The sequence below is a fragment of the Oryzias latipes genome, chromosome 13 (assembly GCF_002234675.1).
Source record: "Oryzias latipes chromosome 13, ASM223467v1".
NCBI classification, from domain to species: Eukaryota; Metazoa; Chordata; class Actinopteri; order Beloniformes; family Adrianichthyidae; genus Oryzias; species Oryzias latipes.
This window is the reverse complement of record NC_019871.2, coordinates 17871969-17895934: the sequence shown is the minus strand read 5'-3', so window position 1 is coordinate 17895934 and position 23966 is coordinate 17871969. Positions and strand designations below refer to the sequence as shown.

The window sequence follows — 23966 nt, the reverse complement described above, 5'->3', positions numbered from 1 at the left end:
TTGTCTTTTTATTTTGTCATGATGACTTCACAAAAGTGTGTCTGATTAATGATTGTTTGAATCAGAATATCTGAAATGTTTAAAATCTAAATTAAGAAAGAGTGATTTCTGAAAAGTTTCTTTTCTGTCTGTTTCATGTGTTTTGTTGACTTTCAGTGTATGAACTGGGATTTAATGGAATAAGTTGATTCTCGTCTCAGCGCCTCAGCTGCACGCAATGGTTTGGTCAAAGAACGGTTCGTGTTCTCCGCCACATGCAGGTGCTCTGTGGGTCCAGTCAGCGTGTCAGCGCTGCCGCAGTTATTCGTTACTGTCACAGCTTCAGCTTTTACTGCTTTCCCTCTGCAAAGGGCCCGGTGTGTGTGTTCACTCATTTGCCTTTGTGCTGGAGGGTCCCAATGCCCCCCCATTGTTACTCTCTGCAGGCAATGGCCAAAGAGAAGAGGAAACTACAAGCAGGAAAGCACTTTTTAAGTGAATTTCTATTCATAAAGGCTGATGAATTGTTTAACTCTAGTCATTCACAGTGTACAAATGTCATCTGCGCATGAAGAAGTGCATGGTGGTGTAGGGGGTTGGCCTTCTCCAGTTTCTTCCCACAGGTCTGAAACATGCTTCATAGCTTTATCATGGCTCTAAATAGTCTTCAGCAGTGTGTGGCCCTGTGACAAACAGGTGACTTGTCCAGGGGGAACCCGGCCTTCATCTAACAGCACTTGGGATAGGCTCCAGCAACCCTATCATCCTGAAAACAATTTAACGGCTACTTAAGAAGGATGGTTGCAAAACAAACAATACTATTTGAACAGTCTCTACGTTTCCATTACACATATGCGCAAAACTTTATCAAAATTCTAGAAATATCGAAAAAACACAGTTTCACAATCACACTGTTTCCATGAATTCATAATTATGCAAATAAATATAAACCAATGCTTTGATTTACTGCAGATACATCCAAATTTCTGCCACGGCACCAGCTTTTGATTGATCATCATCAATCAAAAGAGACGTTGGCGTCTTTTTCAGGCCATGGAGCGGCAAGCTCCTTACACGTGGGAGCGGCTACAGATGAAGCCATTCTGGAAAATTGTGGTTTGTGATTTTACGGAGGAGGTGTGGATCCAACAATTTCACTCAACTTTTGATGAGCTGTGTGATGCTGGGGGAACTCCTGTGGTGCCTGCTCTACAGCCAGTTGCTACCAAGAAGTGCATTGCCATCCGGTTGTTGGTCACCTGACTTATTCAATTAGAAAAAGGTGTTTCCACTGCAGTTTTGCGAATCATGCCCATTTCCATGGTCACAAATGAAGATCACAAATCATTGAAGAAAAAAGGTTCAGTGCACTGTCTAGTGGGTCTAGATGACCCCACTCCCAATGTTAAAGTGCCTAGGATAGCACAAGGGTTACTTAGTCTAGAAAATTTTAGTTGAGGAAAAAAAAACATTTTTAATGCAATGATGAGACCATATATTAAAAACTGCTTCACTTCATCAACAAACCAATCCTCAATAAGATAGCCTTGAAAGATAAAATACAATGGCTTGATGCTGTTACCACTGAATATCCATGATAAACGTGTCAACCTGTTATAAAGCGTAGTTTTTTAAGCATAAAGTAAACATGATTTTACATTTTTGAAAAAACCTTTAGCACCATCAGTTTCCGTCATGAGGTTCATCAGTCGCCATTCACCTTCAACAAGATTTAGGACTAGAAAGAATCAATTCTAAATTTGTGATCAATAATTGTTCTGGCTGTGCCAGGATAGCTTCCTGCTCTTTGTTTAATGTGATGTTGCTGTTGGTTTTGTATATGTCCGTACTTCCATAGTAAATTCTGCTTCGCATGATGAATAGGTGTTTGTAGAATAGAACATAAATGAGAATAAAATAAGGGACTGTCGTATACGGAGTATAAATATGAGAACATTTTGATAAAATAATGAAACAGAAAATTATAATCCATTTCTAAAGAATACCACTGCACAAGAAAGACGATACTTCTAAAATACTGTAAGTTAATGAAAACTATTAAAAGCTGATATAATTGCATTTGAGAAGAGCTGTAAAAACAGTCAACACTTCCTCCTCCATCAACACCACCCATCGTCTGGAGACAGGAAATGTCCACAAAAAGCTGCAGTTGGTGTGTTAGCCTCAGTCTCCTTCCAGAACATCGTTGAACCTTGTTGACTTCAGTGACTCCACCATTAAGGAGATGTGGCTTCTCTGACCCCCACCCGAAACATCAGACAGCCTTCAGAGACGGAGGGGGTGGGGGGTGGGGGGGGGGTCGGAGGGACGGAGGGAAGGGAAGAAGGGGAAAATGAAGAAAGATCCAAAGAAGAAAAAAGAAGGCTAAAGATGGAGAAGCATACGGGTGGTGGGCGGGGGGGGGGGGGGGTATGTATTTTTATGAGCTTGGTATCTCTTGTTTCTCTGTCATGACAAAGAAATAAACTTCCTTTTTTTACATTTTCTTCAAGCATTGTTTTTCCCTCACCCCACAATAATCCAGGTTTTATTCATTAAGGTTCAGCTGTTGTTTCCACCTGGGGGGGCAAAGTACCTGGACCAGTTTCCTTCCAGCCTCCCTTTAGCCTTATATGTATTTTGTTATTATTCTTGTTATGTTTTCTTTTTTTTCTAATCCTCCTCTGCAATTTCTCTTTTGCACCCCCCCCCCCCACCCCCCCCCTTATAGATGGAGATTAACTGGGGAGTGCAGCACCATCCGTCCTGGTGACTGTTTGTTGTTAAGGAGATGGATGGAGGCCCTTTCTGCCAGCCGCATGCAGCTGCAATTACACCAGCCGCCATGATGGATGGAAGGGCGGGAAGGGGGTGGAGATGGAGGGAGATACAGAGAGGGGCATCTATCATGCTTCTTAATCTACCTGTCACTGTACAAGCCTGGAGGAGGGTGTGTGTGTGTGTCTGTGGGGGTGGGGGGGTGGGGGTGGAGGTTTACCTTGACTTCTGGTCAAACGTTTATTTCTTTTCTCTCTGTTTCTTTACTTTATGCAGAAATAAACTCCAACAGATTTAGTAAGACCTGCCATGTGTTCAATGATCCCCCCTCCCTCATACACAGCTGTTTGTTTGTGTGTATATGGGTGTGTGATTGTGTCTGTAGTTATTGTATGTTTTCTGTGTGTATGGTTGTGATTTGGTGTTATTGTGTGTGTATTATTGTGTGTTAACGTGTGTGTGTTTGTGTTTTGTGTGTATGATGGCAAATAAACATGATTGACTGATTGTGTGTTTTGTGAGTGATTGTGTGTGTGTGATTGTGTTTTGTGTGTGATTTGTGTGGGATTGTACGTGTGATAGTGTGTTTTTGTGTGTGTAGTTGTGTTTATTGAGTGTGTAATTGTTGGTGATTGTATTTTTTATGTGTGTTTGTGTGTGATTACATGTCTGATCGATTTGTGTGTGTGATTGTGTGTTTTTTGTGTGATTGCTTGTGTGATGGTGTGTTATTTGTATGTGTATATTTGTATTCGGCAGACTAAGTTTTGTTGTGTAGACATACAGTGTATCACACTGATCAAACTTATTTTGTTTATTTCAATCATTTCTTGTGTTTGTTTGTTTTTCTCAATCTGGCGTTGATTTCTGATGTCCCGTTGCTCCGCCCCCTTACCTGTTGAAGCTCTCTGGTCGTGAACCATCCCAGAATACATCTGCATCTTTTCCTCCTGTAGAGCTGCACGCTGTAAATGTTATGAAAAGTAATCTGAAGGCTCCTGCCCTCTGATCCACCTCCTCCCATCTTGCACCTCCATCTCCTCATCTGTCCAGAGGAGTGAGGGATGGGATGGTGGGATTAATACTCCTCCACCAGCGCCAACCCTGGGAATGATAGATGGAAAGATGCAGGAAGGAAGTGAAAGAGGAGAGACAGATTAAAAGAGAGAAGTCTGAGGGTTCATAAATCCAACATGGGGGGTGGGGGGGGGGCTGCACCACATTCTAATAAAATCTTCAAGAAATCTATGATGATGCAGGCAAAGGAGCAATGAGGAGGAGGTGGGAGCAGCTTAATAACATTAGGTGTAATCTAATGACAGGATGAGTGCGGTGATGAAGATTCACAGCAGCGTGTTGATGTCAGTGTGAGCGGCATGATTGGACGTCAGGCCAACGACATCATAGACTTCTGCTGCAGAGACGTCAAAAAAAAGTCAGTGGCTCAGATGAAGGAAGATCCCGCTGCCAGATGTGAGGAACATCTGCTGATCACCTGATCCAAGCAGTCGGCTCAGCTGCGTCTGCGCAGGAATCAAACCTGTGTGCATGAGTGTTGTTGTGCTGCCGTGACCTGACTCAAAACAGATAGGGGCTTTTTTTTTTTTTTTTTTTACCTCCCCCCTCTTCTCTGCTGCCACATACCCCCCTCCCCAACACCTCCCTTCATCCAGCAGACCACATTTTTCATGGCCCAGCTGTCGGGGGGGGCGTGAGTGGTTGGCCCGGCAGACAGATAGCCGATAGGCTCTGATTAATAGAGGAGCTCCAAGAAGTTCCTCATTGATCAACTGAGCAGGCAGCAGTGGGGAGAAGAAAGTCCTTCTGGGTTTTCTGGTTATCCACATCCTGCATCGGGCGTTTGGGTGTTAGCATGATAAAAAATCAGAAGAAAACAACGTTTTTGGAAAAATAAAGAGGTTTCCACTCCGCCCCACCTTCCACTGTCCTGGAGAACACGCGAAGAAAAAGGTGTAAACATGTTCATAACATGTTCATATCAGCGTTGTCTCCCTGCAGGTCTGTTCAGCCTGTAGCTGATTGATGATCATTACTCCCACAGGGTCAGGGGGGGTCACGACCCTCTGCTTTTGACCCCCCTATTGAGAGGTTCACAGATGTATGTGTTCACACGTGCACGCATGTAAATACACTCTCTCTCACACACTCACCTAAATGCATACACACATACATGCGTACACACACACACACACACACGCACGTACACCCACACACCCACACCCACCCACACACACACACACACACAAATGAACATTGGGAGAACTAAAGTCCTTTCCAAAAACATCCCATTATTTCATGATTTAGTTATTTCATGATTCGCTGTGTCCAGAAAAAGTCAACAAAGTGCTGCACAAAAACACCACAGATACTGTTGAGCAAGACAACAGATTTTATATCAAGATATTTAATATAAAAATCTACAATAAACACTTATAAACACAAGATGAGAAAATGGAAAAGGCTTTTAGGAAAATCAAAATCTACAAATCAAAAGGAGAAAACATATGTTTTTTATTTGTTATTTTTTACATTTCCCAGATGGAAAACAATTAGAAGACATAGGAAAAGCAGAAGGAGGGGAAGGAGAAACAGAGCAGAGCAGGTCACATTATCATCCACTCCTTATCAGTTTCAGAGGACAGTGATAAGAGCTGATCAAGGCTTAATGCCATCTGCTCCTTTGTCCATCTTCTCCAGAGAAGCTGTCCTCAGCCAGTCTGAAACCTGTTTCTCAATCTCCTGTTAGATAAAAGAAAAATAACACATTTGCTTCAAGCCGTCAAAGACCAGTTTTAAATATGCAGAAAATGTTACAAATATGAGACTTTGCAGCAGAAACCGGTTTCATTCATCATTTTGGTACATAATACAGTTTAAAAAGAAACAAAACACAAACACACAGTGCAGACCATATTGTGTTTTCATGTTATTGACTGGTTGCTTTAGGATTATTTAAACCTGTTGATTTGAAACAAAGCAAAAATTAATCTGAGGCTTCCTGCAGATTAGCACCACCACAGACAGGTGCACTCACCTGCCGTGCTCTCCTGAGTGAATCCCGCTTTACAACTCTTCTACTTGACATATCAGCACAGTGTGCAGTGTCCTCAATGAACACGGACTGGACCTCTTGTCCTCCTTGAACCACTGACAGCTCCTTCCATGGATCAATTCCCCCTAAATTGATAGGAATTTATTTCAACTCTGATGATCCGTTCATAATAAAAGGCCTTTTACTGTCTTTACATGTTCTCCTGTGTTGGATTAAAGTCTCACCATTGATGTAAAGCACTCTGTGTGTATGCGGCTCGTCTCCTCCATAGTAGCTGTTAGTGAAGGCGATGTTTGAGGGCAAAGAATGCTGGGAAATTCCAAAGACTGCAGTACACAGTTTAGTCTGAGCCTGCAGATTTATCAGCCCAGAGAAAGGACAGGTGGAGTCCTCGCAAGTCTGGTCTAAACACAAACGCACACATCACAAGTATTTGAGACAAACACAAGAAACAAGTATGACTGTGTATGTGTATTTGTGGGTGTGTGTATCTGCTTGTGCATGTGTTTGTATCTGTTTGGGTCTGTGACGGTATCTATTTGTGTGTGTGAGTATCTTTTTTCGTGTGTGTCTGTGCGTATCTGTTTGTGGGTTTATGTGTGTGCTTGTGTCTGGGTATATGTGTATCTGCTTGCGTGTGTGGGTGTGTAAATTTGTGTTTATCTGTTTGCGTGCATGTATGCATGTGTGTCTGTGTGTGTAACTCTTTGTGTATCTTTTTGTAACTGTTTGTGTATCTGTGTGAATCTGTGTGTGTATTTGTCTGTGTGTGTGTATGTATGTGTGTGTGTGTGTGTTTATCTGCTTGCGTGTATCTGTATGTGAGTGTGTGTGTGTGTTTGTGTCTGGGTGTATGTGTATCTGCTTGTGTGTGTGGGTGTGTGTATTTGTGTTTATCTGCTTGCGTGCATGTGTGTCTGTCTGTCTTTGTGTATTTGTTTGTGAGTCTGTGTTTCTGTGTGGGTTTGAGTGCTTGTGTATCTGTGTGTGTGTGTTGTGTTTATCTGCTTGTGAGTATCTTTGTGTATGTGTGGGTGTCTGTGTTTATCTGCTTGTGTGTATCTGTGTGTGTGTGCTGTACAGAAGCCAAACTCGGTGCAGGTCTGGTAGGTCCATTGTCTCTCAGCTCTCCTGCTGCTGTGGACGGACGTGTCCATCAAGTGTTTTATCGTTTCCTCATGAGAAACGTCCAGACATTTGTCCTCTGTGGAGGATCTGTAAACCTGCACAGAAACAAACGATCTGCTGCTGGGCTCAGAGTTACACATCTGTCTACCGACCTTAGACTCTTTCTTGGCTCTTTAGTGACATCTACTGGTGTTAAGTGGGCATCAAAGCATCATTTAAAGGGTTTTCCATACATACTGTACCTGTGTGAGTTTAATGAGGCGGCTGTAGGCTTCCATGTCTTTATCTTCTCCACTGACGTTGGTCATGAGGTCACATAGCTCTTTGACAGACAACAGCACACCCTCTTCATTGTATTGTACAGTTCCCATGAAAAGATCTGCCAAGTTCTGCATCAACTCAATCTGATTGAAAAAAGATTTCAGATAGAATCATTATTGTAGAGATGGTTGGATAACAAAACTGCTGAGTAAGCAATTTCTCAGAAAAGTTTAAAACACAACATTTAAGGACAATGAACACTCATAATATCACAACACGTAATGAGCTGTTTAATGTAGAATATAGAATACATTTTTAAAGTAAATGTGTAACACAGCAGAAATGGTAGAGCAAACTGCAGAGCTAATCTAAGCGGATCAGCATCATCAACAGAGTTTTATTTTGGAATCAAGCTTTCCTTAACATGCTGAAATGTTTCAGGTAAAAAACTGAAGGCTGAAACTCCCAATGCCAAAGTATTTAAAATCTCTTAATCCCTCAGTTGAAAAAGAAATGGTTCAAATGGTATTTTGTGCTTTTATGTGTTTATTTTTTTTAACTCCTCCTAAATTTTATTCTGCAAATCTTAAATACACATAAAAAAACTTTTCCCCCTGTTTTTAAAAGGACATGTTTCTTATTTGATTTTTTTTTGCATTCAATTTTCTCAAAGCTGGAAAGTCACAAGTACATATAATTTTTGTGTTACTCTGTAAAAAACAACGTTTCCTGTGTATTGGGGTGATTGTGACCTAGAACCTGAATATTATCCATTCATAAGCATCAAACAAAAGAAGAAAAATACATTTATTCAATTACTGCAGTGTGGAGCAGGTTTTCCTTACCTGATCATCCAGATTTTTGGGAATCTGACAGCAGTTGAAGTCTCCGGCCACCTGACTGAGGTTTCCAGTGAGAAGTTCTGCTTCAACAGCAGCAAAGGCCTGCTGTACCTGAGCCCAACACTGCAAGAAGAGCAGGGATAACCAAAACCTGCAGTCAGAAAGGTAAAGGGATGAATCACAGGCATGAAGACAGGTGGACGCATTCACACCTTTTCAGAGCCTCCCACTGCCACATTCTTCAGACTCAGACCAACAACCTAAAACAGAAGAAGAAATGCTGAACGAGTATTTTCTAGTTTAGAACAGCGCTTAGGGATCAATCAGGAACATCAACATTTCTTTCAACTTTAATGGTTTTGATTTAGAGGATAAAAAAATCGCCTATGTCTGTAAAACTGTCCATAAGTCATGTTTTCATGGATTTTTGCGAACATTTACATGATTGTAGTCAGAAAAGTCCAGCTTTGCTTTGATAGGAGCAGATGAGGCCACCGCTGCATACACCAGACTGGGAAACTGAAATTGATGCACAGCGACAGAAGAAAAGGAAATCAACACAGCATAGTAGATCTGTGGAAAAGAAAATCTACTTTATGGATATTAACAGAAGAGAGACCAGGAGCATCATTACAGAAAAAAATGTAATCTTTTGAAACAGGGGTGGGCAAAACAATTTTACATTAACAATCCTTATTAATGTTTGTTTTTCCATGTAATGCTTCTGTCTCTCTATAGATGGTGCTCTACAAATACATTAACTTTTGCTTGGATGCAGAAAGTTATTCTGCTATCATGTGATGGTGTAGGATTTGTTGTTTTTCTGAGGTTTATGTGTGTTTTCAGAGTTGGACAGTCATTTTTCCAATAATTTCAACACCACATGAACGCAGCATTTCTCTAAATTTGTGTGTTTCCCTGAAGAACATCAACCTGTTGGTGCAATTGGTACTATAATGAGGAGAAGAGCCACAGTTTTGAAATAAAAATTTTTTCAAAATGTTTTGTTTTAAAATATTAATTTTCAATCACAATAAAGCATGTTTTTGTCCGGATTGCATGTTATTTCTGTGTATTGTGTGAAATTTTGTGGCCCAGGAGTCACACAACAAATACGTTTTAAATTATGCCCATTTAAACATAAAGTAAAACATGCCTTGTTACACTGGGTAAAAATCCACCATGAAGAATGAAAATACAATCTAATTGGGTCATGAGCTTGGGTTCAGAGTCTATCCAAAAAAACTGAGGACACCAGATAAATGGTATTACTGCAGAAAACTACATTTTAAGCATTAAATGTTAGCATCCAGCTGGATTTTTGTTAGCTTGTTATTAGCCACTTTTTCGTGACCCAGATTTGCAAATGAGTCAATTAAATCACAACTAATGAATTTCAAAAACCATCATTTGCTAAGCTCACTCAAAAGCAGCACACTTTTAAAAGAATATTTGTAAAGTTTCTCCAAAACTATAAATTGAAGCCATTTTCATGGCAAAATCATTCAGTAAACAAATTCTTGTTAAAATTTAGTGATGTTCTACAAATACAGTTTCCCTTTTGGAAAGTTTGCCTATTTTCTTCTTTAGGGCGCATTCTCACTGAGGTATGATTTGAACTGATTCATTGATTTGGAGAGGCCAGGGTTCCTGTCTGGTGTGAAACCTCATCCACAGTCTAGTGTGGCGCAATCTGATGGTCTTGGTTCACTCTTAAAATGGTTTCTTCTCACTGAAAAAAAAAGAAACTAACCCAGCCACGCCCCCAACCACATCCCATGATGACACCAGTATCGACTAAGTGCAGAAGTTCCAAAGGAGATGGAAACAACAGTTAGCCCATCTTTGTTCTTTTCCATGAAGCTGCATCGTCTTGACTTCCTTCATGCTGGTTTGGACCTGTTAGTTTTGATAGTTAAGATGTTCCGATAGTTTTAGCTTAAATAAACACATTTTTTTAAATTATTCCAAATAACCTTCAACTTTACTTTGTACTGTTCCTGAGTATGCTCCTCTGATAGGCAATGGTAAATTCTGAAAAAAAGAACCAAGCTACAGCTTGTGAAGGGCGATAATCAAAGCACATGTTCCTAAATGTGAGGCATGATCGGGTACCTTTCCTCTGAACCAGGCAGACAGAGCTCCAGAGTAGGAGCCTCCAAAGCTGATCCACGGGTTCCTGCTGCTCAGGTTGAAGCTCCGACAGATGTAACCATGAAATGTTGCTAAGTCTGCAAGCCTAAGAACAAAGGGGCATTTTTCAGCACCACAGTTACAAACAAATGAAATGACATACATCTCTGAAAGTAACTCTGAAAAGATGGCACACTGAATCTGATGGCAACTCAGAACAGTGAAGAAACTTCTGCAAGGACTGTTTATTACAAAACATTTGAGCATCAGCTAAAGGAAAGACACAAATGAAAGAGGAGAGGAAAGGAAGAAAGAACCCACACACATGCGAAAACCAATACTAACGCCTGCTGGCTACTCAAGTCGGCCAGACTCTCAGTTTTTAGGCCGTCTGGGTTGATGCTGTCACCATAGAAACGGTGTTCCACTGCAAGCAGCAGAGCCCCGTGCTGTTGAGCCATTTCAACATGGTGACCTGAAAAAAAAAGTTACCAAAGATGTAAAAGTTTAAAGAGGAAGAGGAAAAACATATCGACACACAATAATCAGCTGAAAAACAATAGATGACTGATGATAGTCTGATTGGTACTTATCAAACCAACTGTTGTTTTGTTGCTGGCTATTTTGGGAACAAATAAAAACTTAGTCCTTTTCCCTGTCAGTGGGAGGCGGGGCATCTGCAGTGAGAAGAGGAGCAGAGGGACTGAGTGGTTAATTGTTTTGCTGAGACTTTCTAAATCAGATAAGATGATTTCCAGAACGATGTTGGCTAACCATTTCCCTCAGATCACTTCTTTGAACCTCTGTTTCCAAACCAATAAATGTTAAAAGAATGTTAAAATCACGTCGAAAAATAGTGATATGTACTTTAAAGACATCAATTTAATCTGAAAATATAGTCTTTTTACTGTGTTTTGCTGCTGACGCATCTGACCCAGAATTCTCATTTTGGATTGTTATCTAAGAACATCCTAAGGTATCTAGAGCCTGTAACTCACTGTAACAGTTCTCCACTGTGGGAACAAAAGTCTGCTTCTTCCTGAAGTCTATTAGCATCTCCTTGGTTTCAACGTTTTATTTAATTGACAGATGTTCTTCACAGCAAGAAGGCCCCCAGTTCAAGTCCCGGAAGGGGCACCTGCAACAAAACATCACTGGGGGCCTTTCTGTGTGAAGTTTGCATGTTCTCCCCATGTATGCGTGGGTTTTCTCCAGGGAATCCAGCTTCCTCCCACTGTCCAAAAACATGCTCTATAGGTCAATTGGAAACTCTAAATTGTCCGATGGTGTGAGAGTGTGATTTGTGGCCCTGCAACAGACTGGCAAACAGCCCAGGGTGTACCCTGCCTTCACCCATAAGTGGCTAGGCTCCAGCAGCCTTCTGATCCAGAAAGGCGCAAAACAATAGAAAATGAACAAATGAATGAATGATGAATGTTTTTCACCAAATGGGGATGAAGTCTACCACTAGACTTCACTCCTCTTCCTCATTCTGTTGCAGGATTATCAAGGCTGTGTCATCGGGGACTTTTAAGATGTGCATCTAAGTAAAAGTGAGGAAAAATTCAAGGCAGGTGTTTTTTTAATTGTGTCCTTTAATTGTGTGCTGCATTCAAATGCACTCCAGTGACCTTCACCTCTGTAGTCCCTAAACTCAACCTTCTTTTTAAATAAAAATAAAAAACATATCTTGGTTTGTAAACTTTGTCCAGAGAATGAGAAAAGCCCAACACGTTTTACTGGTTTTTACTTGGAGATGTTGACTACCTGCCAGTACGTCAAAACTAAAGATGGGTCCTTCCCCACCAATGAAGAGGAACACTGGACCATCGGGACGCTGCCAGTGAGCCTCATTCACAAAGAATTTCTGCAAGAGCAAAGGGAGAAGATTAAGACAAAGAAACATAAAACTGAGGAGGATCTGCCCTGAATGTAGTGATGGTCGTAACGGGGAAACAAGGTGAAAACTGAGACTCTTGTTGAATGCGGTAAATGAACCCCTTCAAAATGTTCATCTGGAGATTCTCCTTCAGGCTGTTCTTAGAATCTTTCAGAGTTTACCAAAGTAAAAAGACAAAATTCATTTAACATCACAGTCTTATGAGTTTTGTTGTGTCAAGGGAAATAACACAAAAAGATTTTACTAATTGAATAAAATATGTTTTGTGCTGTCATGGAGACTTTATGAAGAAAATTAAGGAAGTATGAAAAATATTTTTAAACAAACCTTGCATGCATTGACATGTAATTCTGTACCACTGAGGGCTTGTATAACTTTAAAAAAAAAGAATGTTTGTTTTGTTTTTGTTGATCATTACGTCATAACGCCTCCACTGTACCTGAGAAAAGGTCTTGCCTTTCAGTCGGTTGAAGTGGTCCAGCGGCTGCTCCAACCAGGACTCTTTCACCTGTTGGGGAGGCTGTCCTTCGACATTTAACTTCAGGTTAACTTGTTTGTTCTTCTGCAGCTGCTCTTTGATTTTCCACAACGTTTTTCCTGAACGTGAAAGGCGGATGTTCCCTCAGAAGATTGTGTTTGCAATAAACTTTCTTTTTTCTCCAAACCACTAACTAATTCATGAATTTCCCTGTAGAGTTTTCAAAGTAAGAGCAGTACAACAAAATTGTATGGTTCAAGTCTCTCTCTCCAGGGAGGAGGTCCTTCCACCGTACAGAACAAACAAGAACGGATGCACAACTGAGACTGAACAGGGAACACAACTGGCAAAAATGTCCATGAGTTCATTTTTTGTTTATGTTGTTTTCATGGTGTCATCTAACCTCATCATTTTCATTTAAGTTTTATTCTTGTGAAGTTTAAATTTATTTCTCATATTTGTTCGACTGTATTCTCCAAGAAATGTGACTTTTTATAATCATAATGAGACTTCATTCAGTCAACAATGTTGACTTTTACTGATAATATATGTCTTTACTCTATGAAAGTTTTGACTTTTTTACTTATAAATGCACGATTGTTTTCTCAAAAATTTTTGTTTTGTTTCTCATAATTTTACAGCTTTATTCTTGTAATTTTGACAAATTTCTCCCGATATTACCACATTTTTTATATAAATTGTTGACTTTTTTCTCCAAATTGCACAACTTTACTCTCTTAAAAAGCCAACTTTTTTTCATAACTTTAAAATTTTATTCTTCTCAATTTAGACTTTGTTCTCCATAATCTTTCAACTTTTGTCTCATATTTTTATCTTTCTTCTGCTATCGAGGCCTAATACTCTGTCAAAAATTTCAGTTTTACCCTTGTGCTATCCTAGGCACTTTAACATTGGGAGTTGGGTCATCTAGAACCACTAGACAGTGCGCTGAACCTTTTTTCTTCAATGATTTCTGAACCTCACTGGTGTCCATGGATGACATGAAATCTTTCCACCTTTATCCACCTTTGTCATGGTGGGGAGAACACGTCAATGTAAGGGTGGGGTCATCTAAGATAGCACAAGGGTTAAAAATTCAACAAAAAGAAAACATTTTAGGTTAATTCTTCTCTGGTTCTGTGGGTAAAGTGGTAAACTTTTCGGAAATTTGATAAATGAAGCTTGTTTTGTTCCAGGAAGGGTCAATTATTTTATATTAACTGGATGGCCCAGGTGGATGGGAAATCACGGTTTGATTCCCAGGCGCTGCGTTGAGCTTTATCTAGTGTGGGTCTCGGGACAAGACCCTTCATGCTGCTGCCAAACTATGCAGCCACAAGTGGACCCAAGTCGTGGTCTCCCTGTGCCAGTCCCCAGCCTGGATAAAATACAGGCTTCTGTCAGGATGCTAGTCTAGGCATAAAAATCTCTACCAAACCACTAATCAGTGTGAATCAGTAAAAGCTTATTCGCTGTGCACATCCCACAGAAGGGATGTGCTGAAAGGGGAAGAATATTAATCTATTCAGATTCCTGATTTCAAACATTATAATGATCAATTCTATTACGTCAATGTATTTAAAGTAAAGTTTTTCTACTTACCAGAATCTACAGAGCTCAGGAACAGCAGAAACACGAGGCAGCAGCCAGGAAGGTAAAGCATCTTCAATCACTTCAAGATTCCTATCACTGAACTAAATGCTAATGCAGCTGATCAGCTACTGATGGGAGGATGCTCATCAAGCTCTTCCAAAAGCTGCTTTTATAGAAGCTGTCAAAGTGAAGGATAGGATGAACACATGATCTCTGTTTTCCACATGAACTGTGAGAAAGAGAAGCTGCTCAGCAGAGGAGTGTCAGCTTGGGGATGAAACTGGTTTTGCTTCATAATGGCTTTTTAGAGTGATTGAATTACAAGCACAGCTAAGACTAATTCTGCTTTCCAGTCTGCAATGGAAGATAGAAAGAAAATCACTTTTCTTTTTGTTTTCAAGAAGAAAAAAAACTATTTATTCCGTCTGATTTAAATTTTAGTTGGTCACTTAGCATTAATTCTATTTCTTTTATTTTGTCTCATCTTCAATTTTTCTCTAAAGTTCTTGGAGTCTGATATAGTACCCTCACACACATGGTAAATTCACACACGTATGCTTAATTCACACATGGTAAACTCACACACATGGTAAAAACACACACGTATGCTTAATTCACACACATGGTAAATTCACACACATGATAAACTCACACACATGGTAAACATGACATATGGTAATACTATCATACTTTAAAGCCACACAGATGCCTGCAGATTTAGTTTTTTAAAAGTCACAGTTGGTCATGAAGACCAGCCTTAATAAAAAAAAATAAAAAAATTCTTGTTACATAATATTTTTAGTTTTAAATTGATTTGGATGTGACCGACTTATTTTCTGCGTTTGTTGAATGGTTGGAAAGTTTTCGTCAATCGCTGACTTTCATTTGCTCTCCAACATGAACGTTGAAGGAGAGCTAAACTGTATCTCAAACTACTGCGCCCCACCTTTAGCTGTGACTTTTGTTGTAACTAAAAGACTATGAGCCATGTCAACATCACTGCCTCAAGGAAGTGGAGGCATAAGGTTTGATTGGATGGACCCACGACGTTTAGGTTTCTCTCTAGACTTGATTGGCAGATGACAAGAGTTTGATGGTGGAACTTGTTCATAATGAGAGCGACTGGCCAGTGATTCTTTCTGGAAAGTTCTATGGGCTGCCATTAACTTAAAGAGGGAGGTTGTCAGTGTATATATATAGAAATTGTACAACACTTGTTTCAGTCATGTTTATTCACAGACAAAATATATATAGATCAAAAATGGTTCAGTTCAGCTACCATGAGTTTTGTTTGCATGGACTTTAGTCCAGTCTCAGGACTAAGGCTTTAGACGTCGTTTTTACAAAACATTCTCCGAGTGCCACTTTGCTCTGCCCCACAAATACATGCAAAGGCAAAATGTTTCATAGAAGTGAGGAAAAAAGCTAAAAATAGGTTCAACAGAACATGAGTGTGACCTCAAAAGGGTTACTTATAGGAGTGAGTGCAGTCTAAAGCAGCCTTCCTTATGAGCTAGAAAGCAACAAGCAGGCAAGGGAAGATGCACGCAAGCAGCAGGAAATCCTTAAATAATATTTACTTCCAAAAGCAAATCAGCATGCTTTGCACAGATGACTGTTAATTCACCCTCAAGGGATATAAAAAGAAAAAAAATAAAGAAAAAACACGGTCTCCTTGGCAACGCATGGAAACGGTTACCTTCTTACAAATCCCCGAAGAGGAAAAGGAGAGGTCCTGAAATGATCCCTTATTACTGGTTTAAGGATTTGCTACATGAAAATCCTGTGATAGAACCAAAATATCAGTATTGCATCACACTTCAGCTTAACACCTATGAAACAAAAGAGTCAAACAAAAACACAGGCAGGAAGTGGTGGGAAAAAACGTTTACAATAAGACATCAAAAAATCACAAGTAAAGTGCAACTCAGACACGGTGAAATCCACAGGGATGGGGGGGGGGGCGGGGGTGCTACAGTGGCTGGGGTGGTAAGTGGAAACATGTCTTTAGGTGCTTGGCTCTTGATCGCAGATGAGCGTCTCCACCACAAAAGTGTTCTCAAAGTGGCGGATCTTGTGGCAGTCCTTCACCTCCCGCTTGTTGATGCCTGAGGAGAGAAAAAAACCCAGAAACGGGATTAGTCTGGATCTCACCTTCCGCATTTCCTACATCCAGGTCACCTCAGGAAAGAAAGGCTTACGTTTGCGGGCGACGCGGCGGCTAAGGCGGTACGTGTCCTTCCCGTTGCACAGCCGGTAGATGAAAGGTCCCAGCTGACGCATGTTGTGCACTTTGCCTGTCACTACCATTTCTTCATGGATGATGTAAGTCTGAGGCAAGTAGGTTCCCTTCTGTCAGAGGTAGAAACACAAGTCAGAGGGAAAAAGAAGATCTAGCCGGCCTACTAAAGACTTGAACCAAATTGGGGGGAAAAGTCATCAACCAGCAGTTACAATCACTGGCAAATTAATCGGAAAAAGACTAACAGTAACATAAAAAACAGGTTTCTCATTGACATCAGTTTTAGTGATGGAGAAAAGCTTTTCCGCTGCTGGGACGGCAGGTCGACTCTTAGCTCCAACAAATCTGAAGGCATTTCCAGAAAACTCATGTTTTCTTTTTTTCCCCCTCAACTTTTGGGTCACATGACCAAACCCAGCATGATGTGACATACTTAAATGGGTCAGCATGAGATAAAAGTTCATTATCTGTAAAGTTTAATACTTTCTTTGAAAGAGGTAAAAGTTAAAGCTCTAATAACATCCATTAAGTAGCAGTGGGAAAAGATGGAATTCAACTAAACTAGCAAATGTGGAAATGCTCAGAGTGAGCAGGATTCATTCATCCAGGATGGTTCTAAAGAAGAAAAAGTTCATTTGGACTTCAGTTGTTCAGGTCGGACATCCTCATCGATCAGAGACATAATATCTTCAACTAAAATCTGTATGAACTTTTCTTGTGTTTTTGTCAGATGACTAGAAGACGCTTGCATGGAGACGGCGTGTTGCTGCTGTGCTACCTTCACGTTAACCAGGAGCTCCCAAAGACTGCGTGGAGGCATCACAATAGTGGTGTTGAGCTCAATAACGTAGCATTTGTCCAAAGCGATGTCGTGGTAAGCAGTCAGTCCCTGCGACAGGAAAAGGGGAAGCCGTCATGAATATACAGACACCTCTTCATTTGGATGCACATTATACTTTCAATACATTCACTGCTTTAAAATATCAGAAATACAAACAGTAAAGAGATATCCATTTGGGGTAGCAGTAGAAGTCTGCTGGTTCGTAAAAAGACTCAAACTGAGATTTAGAAGGTCGGTAATATGTAGCTAAAAATAAAGTTTTTGGAATTGAACGAATGTGCTCTTCACCCTCTGGAAGTCGTGAATGATGTCTGCAGGGTCGCTGCCTCCAAAGTGAGGCACGGTGATCTTCTCGTAGTTGTCGTTCAGGTAGATGCCCACATTCTCCTGCAGCTCCTGGCGCCCGCGCAGGGGGGCGTACACCGGGTCTTCGTAACGCACCTGGCAGCGGAACAAGTTCTCCTCCGGCATCTGTACAGCAACGCTGGTTAGCATTCAGATTAGCAGAAACAGTTAAGAGGAGAGGTTTGCAGGAGATCTTACATGGGGAATGAAGTAGAAACGGTAGACATAGATGGAGGCCAGGACCAGACTCGCCATGAAGACAACCAGTGTGAAGGTCAGGCAGCAGAGGCCATTGAGGGGAGATTTTTTAGGACGCAGCGGCAGGACCAGCCCCTCCTCATCCTTCAAAGCAAACACAAGGGTTTGTTCAGTCTGTGGCGATCTACATTTCAGTGAAGTCTCTGTGATGAAGAGCTCCAAAAATCACAGCCAGAAGAGGAAGTGCTACTGAAAGCTAGACGGAGATGGTGAATAATCGGTTGTACGCCTCCAGTCTAGCAGCACGTCTGCTGCCGCCAACCTGTGTGGGCGGGTGGCACTACACACAGAGCGTAGCGTCTACATTTACAGCCAGAAGGGCTGACACTCCACAGAAGGAGCTGATGTCCTGCTGACTTCCTGCAACAAAGTGATCAAAGCTTCTTCCTTCATTGAGATCTGCAGCTCCTGCATGTTTCAGGGCAAAAAGCTGCAGCTCCTGCATGTTTCAGGGCAGTGACTCAGATGGAACAGGAAGTCCTGTCTGGAAGTCTAATAGACAGAAGGTCAGGACCAGACCTTCTGCAGGGCCTCTCTGTGTTCCTTCTGACAAACAGGTCCATCTGTGGCTGTGCGGCAGCGTCCTCCAGCTGGACACCTTTCAGGTGAGCTCCGTCATGTTTTGTTGATTAGAGCCCTGACACGCGCGCCAGCACGAGGAAAGGAAGCTCGCGGGCCATTTTGTCAGCCAAAGCAGCATTTTCCAGCGCGCGCCTCTAGGGAGGCCGAACTCCGTTGATAAAGGTGTTTAAGGACGCGCGCGCAGCCGCAGTCCGGAAACTCTAACAAAGAAAGATTCGATTATCAAGCAAATGGCTAATCGGAATGAAATACATAAATAAAATTATCAAACGCTGCAGCTCGTGAACGTGCGCGTGCACAAGCTAATAAGAGGCGGCGTCTTTTCACCATCGGATGAGGGATCAGGATCTCCGTCTTGTCGCCATCGTTCTCCTTCTCCTCCTTCTGTGCTGCGACAGCCTGGAAGCTGATCTTCACCATGGTGAAAATGATGGGTCCGTCGGTTCGGTTCGGGTTTTCCTGCTGCAGCGCGTGAGTGAACGGTCTCCTGTGCTTCCACCGTCAGGATGCTGCTCTGTTTTTGTCCCCGTGCGCCGGAAGTCCCCCCCTCCTCCTCCCTTTGTGGTAGTTAAAGGACCAGGCCGCTTCTTTTTTTTAAACTGAAACAAATACAAACATATATATGTACGTTTAAATTTAATTTGACAACATTTTCTAAAACAAACAATTACAGAACCATTTTAAAACTTCTTCTCTATTAGTGTTAAAATGTGTCAGTATTTCTTTCTTTTTTTTTTTGGTTAGATATAAATGAAGATAAAAGTGATGTGTTTTAAGAACGATGTTATTGTTTTGTGATTTTTTTTTATATTGATCCTTTGAAAAAGTTGTCTCCTTGACTGCAGAGAACAAATCAAATGAAAGAGTCAACAAACTTGGAGTTTCCTTGTAGTTCATTTTGAAAGGTTCAGAGGTCCAACATGCCGGATGCCGGGGTCAGATCCAGTTTCTGAGCAAAGGACTCACAGATGTGTCCCATATGTTCGGGAGGGATCGTCTTGATTTCTCATATGTACACGAAATGACATTTCAATTTAACCCCAACAACAAAATCAGACACAACTGTGTTGCCGCCTCACATCCTCTAACAGGGAATTTTTTCGTTTTGTCTGAGCTTCATGCAGTGTGTCTTAGGAAATGTCAAATTTGATAACCCAGTAATAATAATAATAATAATGGATGGAATTTTTCGGCACTTCTGCGGCCGCTGTAAGGGCTTACAATGTGTCCATTGTTCATTCACTCATCATTCATACTTGGTGATGGTAAGCTACTGATGTAGCCACAGCTGTCCTGGGGCACACTGTTAGAGGCCAGTGTGCCAGTCTGACCATCACAAAACATTCATTTGCATTCACACACCAGTGGGGCTACACTGGAGGCAGGAAGGGGGAAGTGTCTTGCTCAAGACACAACAACAGTTGACTGGGGGGGGAAGTGGGAATCAAACTGCCAATCCTTCGACCATTGCCGACCTGCTCAACCACCTGAGCCACTGTCAGTCCAATCTGAGCTGTTTTGGTTGGACCACTACAGCCAGGAGGAGTCAACACAGCCAGGAGAATCATTGGAGCACCACTCCTCTCCCAGCAGGACTAATACATCACCTGCAAAGCACTAACAATTTTCAGGGATGCACACCACCCTGCACACAACCTGTTCAGCCTTCTGCCCTCAGGGAGGAGGTACAGGAGCCTCCACTCCCGCACCACCAGGCTCAGAAACAGCTTCACACACCAGGCCATCAGGATGCTAAACACCCTCTCCCCTACTCACCACCCATCTCCCCCCATGAACAGTGCTCAAATCAGAATCAGAATCAGAAAAGGTCTTTAATAATCCCTGAGGAAATTTAAAAATGGCCATCTGCTCACACTCATAAAACACATACACATATTAAAAACGATAAAAATAGTAAAAATAGCAATAGACTAAAAAGATTAATAGATAAAAAGATCAACAATTTAAAATCAGTGGGTAAGAAAATGAAATAAAATAAATAAATAAAAACAAGAATTACAAGAAATTGCTTCTAAGATGCCCTGCCAGAGAATTGTATTGCCTGATGGCACGAGGAACAAACGATTGCTTCAGTCTTTCTGTGGAGCAGCACTGGGACAGCAGTCTGTTGCTGAAAGTGCTCCTCCTGCTGGTGAAGGCCTCATGTAGGGGATGTGAGATATTCTTCATGATGGCCCTGAACCTGGTCAGTGTTTTTTGTTCTGCCACATCCTCCACAAGATCCAGCTTCAGTCCCTCCACACAGCTTGCCCTCTTGATGATCTTATTGAGCCTGCAGACGTTCTTCTTGCTGGTATTGCACCAGCACACAGCAGCATAGAGGAGAGCACTTTCCATCACTGACTGATAAAACATGTGGAGCAGTTTAGTGCAGATGTTAAAAGAGCGCAGCCTCCGGAGAAAGTACAGCCTGGATTGGGTCTTCTTGTAAAGCTGGTCCGTGTTGGTAGTCCAGTCCAGCTTGTGGTCCAACACAACCCCCAGGTACTTGTAAGTCTGTACCATCTCCACACTTACTCCCTCTATGTGCATGGGCTGAGGAGTTCGGGCTTTCCTTCTGAAATCCAGAACCATCTCCTTGGTCTTCTGGATGTTCAGCTGCAGCTTATTCTCCCCGCACCAGGCCACAAAGTCCTCCACCAGCCGCCTGTACTCCCCCTCCTCTTCTCCTTTGATGTAAGCTACAATAGCTGTATCGTCCGAAAACTTCTGCATGTGGCAGGTTGAGGTGTTGTAGCGGAAGTCGGACGTATACAGCATGAAAAGAAGAGGAGACAGGACAGTCCCCTGTGGTGCCCCTACACTGCAGCTGAGGGTACTGGAGACAGACCCCCCCATGCGGACATATTGCTGCCTATTGGTCAGATAGTCCATGACCCAGGACACCAAGAATGGTTGCACAGTCATCCTGGTGAGCTTCTCCTGCAGCAGGTGAGGATGGATGGTGTTAACGGCACAGGAGAAATCAAAGAAAAGCATTCTCACAGCGCCGCCTCCTTCATCCAGGTGAGAATAGGTGCGGTGTAGCAAGTAGAGGATTGCGTCCTCCACCCCTACTCTCTCCCTGTATGCAAACTGCAGTGGATCCTGGACGTGCTGCACCTGTGGCTTCAGCTGCTGAAGCACTAACCTCTCAAAGGTCTTCATCACATGTGAGGTCAGTGCTACAGGCCGATAGTCCTTCTTTTCCCTCGGGTGCTTGACCTTGGGGAGAGGAACAATGCACGAGGTCTTCCAGAGGGATGGAACATGTCCTACATTTAGGCTAAGGTTGAAAAGGTGCTGAAGAGGAGACCCAAGCTCATTTGCACACGTTTTCAACAGCCTGGGACACACTCTGTCTGGACCTGCTGCTTTCCTGGTGTTCAGTCTCTGCAGTTCCCTCCTCACCTGATGCTCTGTGATGCGGTGGGGGTACATCCTGCAGGTGGAGGGTGCGGATCACATGTAGAGGACATGGGAAGAGAGAGATCATGGCTGATTAATGATGAAGCAGCAGCCTGAGCAGCTGGGCCCTCCTCTGGCTGAGGGGTAAGGACATGCAGTGGGAAGGGCACTGTGATGGGTGTAGCGTGGACCGGGCTGGTATTGGAAGTGGGGGGAGTGGGGGTGAAATGTCAAACCTATTAAAAAAGGTATTCAGCTCATTGGCTTTTTCTACACTTTCCCCCACTACTTTGGGTGACCCCCCCCTTCCCCGCTGCCTTGAGATACTGCCTTAAGTGCACTTGCACTTTAATAGCTAATGTTGTAAATTGTCTTTCTTTTCTTTCCTTTTATTTATTTTCTTTTTTCTCTTGAACAGACATGAGAGAGTAAGAAACGGAATTTCGATTCATTGTATGTGATGCACATGTGAAAAATCGACAATAAAGTTGACTTTGTCAGGATATAGAAACTGTGGAAGATTCATATTTATTCATCTTGTAAACCCGTTTTGTCCCTTTCGGGGTCACAGGGCTGCTGGAGCCTATCCTGGCCACTCATGGGCGAAGGCAGGGTACACCCTGGACAGGTCGCCAGTCTGTCACAGGGCCACTATGGAGGATGTAATATTGAAATGTAAATATTATGCAAAGCATAAAGACACACTAAAAACAGATTCAATAAATGAAAATTCCATTGAATATGAAATTTAAAAAAACTAGTAATATATATTTGATCAAATTTTTAAGCAGTACACGCCTGATGGGACAAACATAAAATGCCCTGAGTAGGACATGTCAAATCTATTGACATGATAAAGCCCTCGACCCACCTTCCAGACCAGGTGGTGGCGGTAATGTGCTATTCTTTTGTTTGCCAAGCGACGTAAAACAAAGAAATAGTATTAAGTGTACTATTTGCGCATGCGCATTGTGCTCCCAGCGTAAACAACCGACAGATGTTTTTTTTCCCGTCAGATTAAGTAGCATCGGCTACGTCTTTTTTTTTTTGCATCGGCTACGTCTTCTTCAGGTCTGTGCGGATGCGTGACGTTGTCCACGTTGCGTGATCGGTCGCTGTGGTGAGTGATAGAGTGATACCGTTTTCGCTGGCGACCTACGTACGTCCTAACCCCAAACCAACCTTTTTTTCAAAACCTTTATTTAAAACACCAGAAGACAAACGTTGGGAGAGAATTTCCTTGAGAAAAAACCCGTAATTATCAGGAATTAAAAGAGTCAGGAGATTCACGGGTCTTCGGCCTCCATCAAGCCCTCTCCTCATCACACCAACTAGCTCCATCAACATCCTTTGGGTTTTCTTAATCTTAGCTCCAACCTCTATTACGTTTTTTGGCTCCTACCACTCAGCCTCAAAACCAGGAAGCTCAGAGGTAAGATGCCCCCCTTACCTGGAGCAGAGCTCATCCAGACATCTGTGCAGCTGTACAGGTACCTGCTGAGGTGCTGCAGGCAGCTGCCATCCGCCGCCATGCAACAGCACTACAGGCACGCCATCAGACAGGTGAGCGCTCATCTTTACTCAGGTTAAATGTAAACAATTGTACTTTGGATTTGAACCCTCTGTTGGGGAAATGGGTACACTACCATCTTTCAGTCTCAGGGCAGACACTACCTCTCCACCAATGAGTTAGTGATAGTTTGCTCTTTGTCCTCTGCAGAGCTACAACAGCCATTCTGATGAAAAAGACCCAGAAAGGATCCTCCTCATGATAAACCGGGCTGTGGCAGATGCAGACTGGATCCTGGAGAAGGTAAGGATCATGGGAGCTGTAGTTTAATGCAGTATGTAGTGCAGTCAAATGAACCTGCTTTCCTTTACAGTACTGCCAGGGGAAGTGACCGTGCTACCCTCACCCTCTGTTTCCAAATGTGACAAAGCTTGGGAAGTCCTCAATGTTGCAGCGGCTCAAAAGATCAGCAGGTTTCAGGATGACTCCATGATTTTTTACTAAAAAATAAAGGTCCAGCTTAGTGCCAAAAAGGTTTTTGATGTTTTCCTTTTTTTTTTTCTTTCAGGGGAGGAATGTTGTTTTTGCTACTTATAGTGTTTGAATTGTTTATAT

General features: G+C 42.2%; 3 protein-coding genes across 5 annotated transcripts; 1 reads left to right on the top strand and 2 right to left on the bottom strand.

The window, feature by feature from the left end:
- Window positions 1–5146: 5146 nt before the first annotated feature.
- LOC101175669 (thymus-specific serine protease-like) lies at window positions 5147–14738 on the bottom strand. The gene is made up of 13 exons (XM_011482735.3): window positions 14175–14738; window positions 12534–12691; window positions 11962–12061; window positions 10540–10669; window positions 10177–10300; window positions 8503–8580; window positions 8274–8321; window positions 8065–8184; window positions 7201–7362; window positions 6912–7053; window positions 6055–6234; window positions 5813–5955; window positions 5147–5517 (listed from the first exon to the last, which is right to left on the bottom strand). The coding sequence occupies exons 1-13, from the start codon at window positions 14233–14235 to the stop codon at window positions 5434–5436; spliced, it is 1530 nt and encodes a 509-aa protein (XP_011481037.2). The 5' UTR covers window positions 14236–14738; the 3' UTR covers window positions 5147–5433.
- A 640-nt stretch (window positions 14739–15378) lies between these two features.
- Window positions 15379–19011, bottom strand: LOC101174610 (integral membrane protein 2C). Its single transcript, XM_004075453.4, has 6 exons — window positions 18761–19011; window positions 17792–17935; window positions 17537–17719; window positions 17186–17296; window positions 16367–16517; window positions 15379–16273 (listed from the first exon to the last, which is right to left on the bottom strand). Exons 1-6 carry the CDS (start codon window positions 18851–18853, stop codon window positions 16173–16175), a joined length of 783 nt encoding a protein of 260 aa, XP_004075501.1. The 5' UTR covers window positions 18854–19011; the 3' UTR covers window positions 15379–16172.
- A 3774-nt stretch (window positions 19012–22785) lies between these two features.
- Window positions 22786–23884, top strand: lyrm9 (LYR motif containing 9). 3 transcript variants are annotated; one of them, XM_011482626.3, is made up of 4 exons: window positions 22815–22961; window positions 23251–23404; window positions 23562–23654; window positions 23725–23884. In XM_011482626.3, exons 2-4 carry the CDS (start codon window positions 23279–23281, stop codon window positions 23740–23742), a joined length of 237 nt encoding a protein of 78 aa, XP_011480928.1. In that variant the 5' UTR covers window positions 22815–22961; window positions 23251–23278; the 3' UTR covers window positions 23743–23884. The 3 variants fall into 3 exon arrangements, with proteins under 3 accessions (XP_020563976.1, XP_011480928.1, XP_011480927.1); XM_011482625.3 differs by having other exon boundaries at window positions 22831–22961; window positions 23056–23404; XM_020708317.2 differs by having other exon boundaries at window positions 22786–23404.
- The last annotated feature ends 82 nt before the right edge of the window (window positions 23885–23966 follow it).

Excerpts from the sequence above, each read along its gene's own strand:
- LOC101175669 (XM_011482735.3), bottom strand. The coding sequence starts at position 14,235 with ATGCTTTACCTTCCTGGCTGCTGCCTCGTGTTTCTGCTGTTCCTGAGC. Across the intron at positions 8,581-10,176 it reads CTGCCTGGTTCAGAGGAAAG|TTTCCCAGTCTGGTGTATGC; the intron begins GTACCCGATCAT and ends CATCAATTTCAG. Across the intron at positions 7,363-8,064 it reads CCAAAAATCTGGATGATCAG|ATTGAGTTGATGCAGAACTT; the intron begins GTAAGGAAAACC and ends TTTTTCAATCAG.
- LOC101174610 (XM_004075453.4), bottom strand. The coding sequence starts at position 18,853 with ATGGTGAAGATCAGCTTCCAGGCTGTCGCAGCACAGAAGGAGGAGAAG. Across the intron at positions 17,297-17,536 it reads TCATTCACGACTTCCAGAGG|GGACTGACTGCTTACCACGA; the intron begins GTGAAGAGCACA and ends TTCCTGTCGCAG. Across the intron at positions 16,274-16,366 it reads CCGCCGCGTCGCCCGCAAAC|GCATCAACAAGCGGGAGGTG; the intron begins GTAAGCCTTTCT and ends TTCTCTCCTCAG.
- lyrm9 (XM_020708317.2), top strand. The coding sequence starts at position 23,279 with ATGCCCCCCTTACCTGGAGCAGAGCTCATCCAGACATCTGTGCAGCTG. Across the intron at positions 23,405-23,561 it reads ACAGGCACGCCATCAGACAG|AGCTACAACAGCCATTCTGA; the intron begins GTGAGCGCTCAT and ends TGTCCTCTGCAG.